The following is a 6,203-nucleotide window of genomic DNA, read 5'->3' on the forward strand; positions in this document are numbered from 1 at the left end:
TTACAACTGGACCATCCCAGGAAAATCTTCGTCACTACCCTCTGGTGCCTGATGTAATTTGCAAGTAAAGTGGTGCATCCAATTGTATCGGCTGCATCAAGATGATGCAGAAACTTTTGACTTACCTTGACTACTCAAAAGTCGGTGCTGGTTAAAAGCGGAATGGCATATCTATGTCTAGCGGACGATGGCCATTCAAAAGGGCTTATGATCTTTAACAGGTCAGGGTCATTTGTTGCGCGAGTTAGCTAAACTTCCCACGAACTAGGTTTCAGAGGTGTCACTGAGAGGCGTGGGCGGCAGTCCGTGAAAAGTTACAGTGGCTAAAGTTTTCTTTTATGCAAAATTTACATGCAGGCACAGCTGCCTGTCACCTTGATTAGCAGTGGCTGGATGCATCCAGGTACAACCTACCTCCCAATTACTAACACGAGTGAAAAGACACGGCTGTTTTTACCATTTTGTAGGGATAAGTATCGCAGTAACATCCAGTTTTATGAGGAGTGCTGGGGATAAAATAGTCTCAACTTGACTTGCCGACCTTCAAATGTCCAGACGGTTGACCACTTTGATTGTGTCGCCCCCTTTGTTCTCTACCTCAGACTTGGCTCCAGTCTCCTACGAGATAGTTAATGCTAATAGTTAAATAGTTGATGAGCGCTCCAAGACTTCCCTGGAGATGACGGAAGACATAAAACTGGGGCAGATTGTGGATTGTTGACGTGCAGTAGGGCTTGAAATCTACTGTCATGGTCCGAAGGCTAGGTTGCCAGGCGCATGTACAATGGCGGAGCCCATTCAGTGGCTCGTTACCAAAATCGAGAGTTAAACAACTGTGAGATCTACAAACCTCGAAACCCTCCAGGTAAATGCATTAAAGAAATCCCCTTAAAAGAGTCAACTGCGCACATCAACGCCGAGGGCGAATTAATTTGCAAGCCTTCCATGTAATTCCAGTTACAAAGAAGATAAATGAAGAAACCAGTAAGGAAGTTCATTAAAAAATTGCAAAGTTTGTGGCTAATTGTCTAATGGTGTCGCGTTTAATGCGTCTTGGTGCCCCGAAAACGGCTGCGAGAAGGCGGGGACGAGACAGGAACACCACGCGGCTTGAGAGAGGTCCACAGGGGAGTAAATTAAATCAACTTCATTACATCTCAAATTTGTGTCCAAACGTGCTCAAAATTTTATCTGAGGCAATGAAAAAGTCTAACGATGCTTTTTTGTTCTTGCCACTTGATCGTGCCAATTTTCAGACAATCACAAAATCCACAGATTGTGGGCAAATTTGAGGCTTTTTTGTCTCCTCAACAAAGAACAGAGTACAAATTTAGAAATGTTTTATGCACAAAATGAATATGGAGAGGGTAATGCTGACTGACGCGATGACACAGATTTGCATTTGACATTTGCCAATTTTTGAGCGCACTTCACTCCACTTCGCCTCACTTCACCTCACTTCGGACTTTCGTCTTAAAACGCCAGGCAAGAGCTCCTCATTCTGACATCTTATCATAGTGTTGACAACTTTAACCAGAAAAAAATCTAGTTAAAAAATAAGAACAAATATTACTAATTAGTGACAGGAAGAATAGTCAGGATTTGGGCAAAGAATTTTCATTGTTCCCCCCCTCCTCATCCCCAGTTTGAGACCCGCCGAGTCGGGAAGAGTATCTAGAGAAGGCCAATTCATACTGCACAATGTTGGGATTTGACAATTAATCAGTCTTATAGGAAAAATTCGGAGCTTATCACCTCCGCCTTCGCCTTCTAGTCGTCATCGGAGGCCGATGACGTCTCCATTGTCACGAGGTTGCTCCGATCAGTCTACTTGCCACATGAAAGCTCATTTCAAAATCGCCCTTCAATTACTTCCGAGGTAATATTTTACAGTCAGGCGGCCTGTGAGAATCAAAAGGATGTCATGAAATATCCCGTTGTTATCTGGTTGAACAAATAATAGTTTCATGGACGACTTTCAAAGCAAATTTTACTCACCGCGAGTAAAATTGAAGTGTCTGAGTTATTAACTCTGGTAGTTGATTTCTCAGACGCTGAAAAATGAACATTTTATTGCTTTTGGCGTGGCCTGACATTTCGATACAATAGTCAGTGGAAAGCGGAGGAAAGATCTCAACTTGTCCACCTTTTGTAAAGCAGAGACTCAGTGAATCCACTAAATGGCATTTGTACTACTCATTTCTGCAAATCGGTACGTTGAGATCTTTCATATAACCTTATTGCATTTTTCTTCTCCTGAGCGAATTTAACTCGGCTTAAGCTACGTTATCAAATAGTCTCATTCACGAGAGATGGGACAGATGTCAACGTGAAGTTGGCATCTACCCCTTCCCTTCTTCACGTCAAGTAGTGAAGAGCACCGGTTTTAGAGAAGTCATGGACCGACTGACTTAGTGACTGACTGTCATGTGGTGAGGATGAATTCAACAGGTTCACTGGCTATTAAAAGCGTGTGTTTTGTGGATTGGAAATGAGCATGTTTAATTTTGAAAGCTAAACAGTCACAAATAGGACTGGAAGATGTCCAAGAGGAGGCAGTCACTTGAAGCAAGAGAAGACTTAATACCGCAGTTGAGGAGTGCAGAGAGCGTGGGGAGGGTGCACCACCTCATCGTTATTCCTCCCCTCCATCCTTATCCCTTCAAGCACAAAATCCCAACTTTTCACGAGCATTGAGGAAGTAGCCTGAGATAAAAATGCCGCAGCCAAGGCTGGGGTAGCTGGATGGGGTGAAATTCGCAGCCACCGGTTGTCTCAACTAACCAGTTCGGTTACTTTTTGAACTGATTTAAATTAGAATAACAAAGTAGACGTAGACTGTTAGGGATTTGAGGGTATTTTGTGCACCCGACATATTCTACCATGCTTCGACCACGTTCATTACATCAGCTTATCCAAAAAGTATCAAAAATTATTAGAGGAGCGTGGCAATTAGGTTAATTTCCGGTGTCATGAAGTGCACCGGTTTGACAAGCGCTCTTTTTTCCATGAAGTTATTAGCTTTTATTTTAAGACAAAAGGGGTAAAACAGTCATTTTATCTTATTTCTTTGGCTGAGACAAGTTTTTTAGCAATAAGAAAATTGTGTTCGGTGCGTTGATTTTGATTTCGGTGGGACCTACTCCCTGTGAACTTAATCGGTAATGAAGTGATCAAATTCGGACATACTCCTACCCCAAAAAAGAACTTTAAATCTACTCCGAAGCAACTGCTTCCTATGGGCAAGATTTTTGCGTTTGAGTCTGTTAAATTTGTTTAGATTTCGGGAGAATATCTGCTTGAGGCAAAATTTTGTTTTAACTTCGCAAATGAGGACTCAGAAGTCACTATTTTCCCAAAATCCGGTTGACCCTACTTGTCGAGAGTTTGCTTTCGCTCTGAGTGCGCCACCACGGTAGTTCCATTTGCAAAACCCCCTATCAGAAGTAGAAGTGAACTAGTGTGCCTCCTAGACGGTACAAGACGTCATCAACACCTCTACTTATTTAAAATAACAAGGTTCTTCCCCAACTTCACTCCAAGCTTCATCGGCTTCACGATTCCGTGGTAGAATGCCCTGAGACAATTCACCATCGCAGCATTCTGGATGCTGTTTCTCGTGACTCAGTTTGTGTTCTCTCAGTTACTTGTCCCCTTCTCACCAGTCTACACAAGTCATCATGTCTATCAAAGCACATATGCAGGTCTGCCGATATATTCCATCCCAATCACTGCCATTGTCAAAGCACACGCCATAGGCACTTCATCGGGAATAAGCAGCACTCGCATAGCACCACGACTGATAGTGCCGCTGCAAACTAAATCAAAGACGCAGATGAGTGCAAGCATTTCTCTCCCCCTTCCCCCTCTTCACAAGCAATGAAGCGTTTTTACCATCGTAATGGAGATTATAGCATTGATGAAGGAGAGAAAGAAGAGAGAGGGTCCAGAGAAAAGACGAAGGAGAATGAGAAGTCAAAGGAGTAGGTGAAGGAGGAGGGGAGGAGGACAACATCGAGACGATAACAACTTTGCCCGAAAGGACAGAAGTAGTGTCAGGTGTGCCAGCGGGGTGGAAGTAGTAGTTGAGGTGGTGGACGCATTTAATCAGATAAGTGTGCTGCCACGAACCTGACCATGAGTTCAACCGGCTATCCACCACTTCGAGCGTGTGCGCCTCCGATAATCCCACCCACCTGTCATCCAACTTTTTGAAGTTGGCCACTTAAAAGTACTACCCATCTTATTCTTTCTTTTTTTCTTCTCTCGACGACTCTTAGGCTAGTTCTGCCTAAGAATACACCACTAACTCCTTACCTAAGTGACTGTCTTTAGAAAATTTCCACTTCAGGGCACTGTTGAGACCGCTCTCTCCTCTTTATAAGCACCAGTTGGTTAATTAGGCTTTTCAAAATAGTTTTTGTTGCAATTTCAAAGTTTTCTTTTCATATTACATGTTACATGACTTGTTTCAAAAAATGGTCTTATTTTGCTGGTCAAATCGACAAGCTGTGATGCCCATCTATCAGAAGGTAGTAACACCTATGCGTCCACACTCTAGGCAATCTAACTTCCGGTGGATGATTCACTAGACCAACATAAATTCGTCTGCTAAAGCTACGCCAGAAAACCCGCCTTTAAAGGGCATTTTTTGCCCATCTATGAAGGTCTTAGTGTGCTTGATACATATAAATAGCAGTGGAAAGAATTTAATACGCTCCAAAGTTGGCATTTCCTTGGCAAATAGTGCAGAAAAGCTTACCTGCCTCCAGTTAGACGTCATGCGCTCCCCTTCATCCATCACGCCAAGACATCAACACCTCTGAGGAAAAAGAATGCCATCTATCCAATGGATAAGCGGTCCTAAAATTCTACGATTTTGATTATGCACCACAGATGGAAAGGACTGTGTCCATCCGTGTATTCTTGATGCTGGGTGCTGTAAGGAAAAACTAATTTGTTATTCACTACAATGCAAAATAAAAATTGAGGGAGAATGAATTACTTAGAGCAAGTTGTGCGTCGCCAGGACGTTTTAGTCTAATTTTGCCTTTCCAATATCTGTCTTTTACGGATTGTCCATTTTGCACCAGTGAGGGACAATTTGCAGAGATCTGGACCTGGAGATAGCACCTGGAAATTTACAGGGTTACAAATTTGAGAGTTAAGTAGAAGTTAGGCTGCGCCGGGAAAATTCGCATTTCTACTCACTCCTTTTTGCAAAAAAAAGGAGTAGAGGTTCCAAGATGTGTGTAAAGCGATACACATTTGGTCTTTCAAGGTAATTTTGACGGATTAGTGGAATAGCCGACTTACTTTCTCGTCATATGATAATCTCACTGCCTTTATTTCATCCATTGAATTATTTACTTTACGGTCTGCTGTCATTTTGTAAAAAAAATTTTGCGTATTCTTTGCTGCTTCTTTGAGGTCGCATACACCACGCTGCCAGTGAAGACCGAACTGTCTATGCTCAGAAAGAGCTAGATGGATAATGTAAGGTGGCACAATCATATTTGTGTCAAAAACTTCTCATCGTAGAGCAAATATCAGGAAGAAAAAGGAGTAACGGAGGAGTAAGAGGTTTTTACCGCCAAGTTGGATTGGGAACTTGCGAAGCGCCATCAACGCCACTGGGCAAAGCCAATGGGGACGCGACGACAAAATTAATGTTACTTCTACTAGCAAAAGGAATTTTGCTCTAAAATAAGGCAGAACTAACACTTTGAAACCAATTTTATAGTGCAAGAAGGTTCATAGGTTTAGTATTATTTCACGTGTAACGCCGAATATAAGCGCGGATTTCCGGACTGGCTTAGCAGCTGGACTACAAAGCAATCTTTTGCCAAACAAACCAAAATAATTTAAGTTTAAAGGTAAAGTGAGAAGTACATGTACCATTTATGGAAAAAGAATGTTTAAAATGCTCCTAATGTCTTAAAAATAGGTGTTTGACACATACTAAGTTGAACGCTTTTGAACAATGCATATATGTATACATATATACTTAATATTGGCATTTAGGATTGCAGCATTGATCTTAGGAAACTTACGGTATGTTTGTTTATATGAACTACTAACTGACTTTCCTTATTTACATGTAAATTAACGCTCGATTAGTCGTTGACTGATTTTACTAGACATTGGGGCTTGTGATTGAAGTCGCTAAAGTATTTTTCACTTTTGAGGTTAAGTACGGTTTC

The 6,203-nt window shown here is 41.9% G+C and overlaps 2 protein-coding genes across 2 annotated transcripts in view; one reads left to right on the forward strand and one right to left on the reverse strand. All coding sequences in view use genetic code 11, as the record gives it.

The window, feature by feature from the left end:
* Window positions 1-4,515, forward strand: part of EGR_07209 (hypothetical protein) — a gene marked incomplete at both ends in the record, with an annotated part of 7,463 nt that extends 2,948 nt beyond the window's left edge. Inside the window, 2 exons of the mRNA XM_024496458.1 lie at window positions 1,276-1,367; window positions 4,418-4,515. Of these exons, the coding sequence (XP_024349135.1) occupies window positions 1,276-1,367; window positions 4,418-4,515 (190 nt within the window). The remainder of the gene's footprint in view (window positions 1-1,275; window positions 1,368-4,417) is intronic.
* Window positions 4,516-5,040: 525 nt separating this feature from the next.
* On the reverse strand, window positions 5,041-5,514 carry EGR_07210 (hypothetical protein; the record flags this gene model as incomplete). Its single annotated transcript, XM_024496459.1, has 2 exons — window positions 5,041-5,133; window positions 5,317-5,514. The coding sequence occupies 2 exons, from the start codon at window positions 5,512-5,514 to the stop codon at window positions 5,041-5,043; spliced, it is 291 nt and encodes a 96-aa protein (XP_024349136.1).
* Window positions 5,515-6,203: the final 689 nt, after the last annotated feature.

Source organism: Echinococcus granulosus, assembly GCF_000524195.1.
Source record: "Echinococcus granulosus chromosome Unknown EG_S00072, whole genome shotgun sequence".
Taxonomy (NCBI): domain Eukaryota; kingdom Metazoa; phylum Platyhelminthes; class Cestoda; order Cyclophyllidea; family Taeniidae; genus Echinococcus; species Echinococcus granulosus.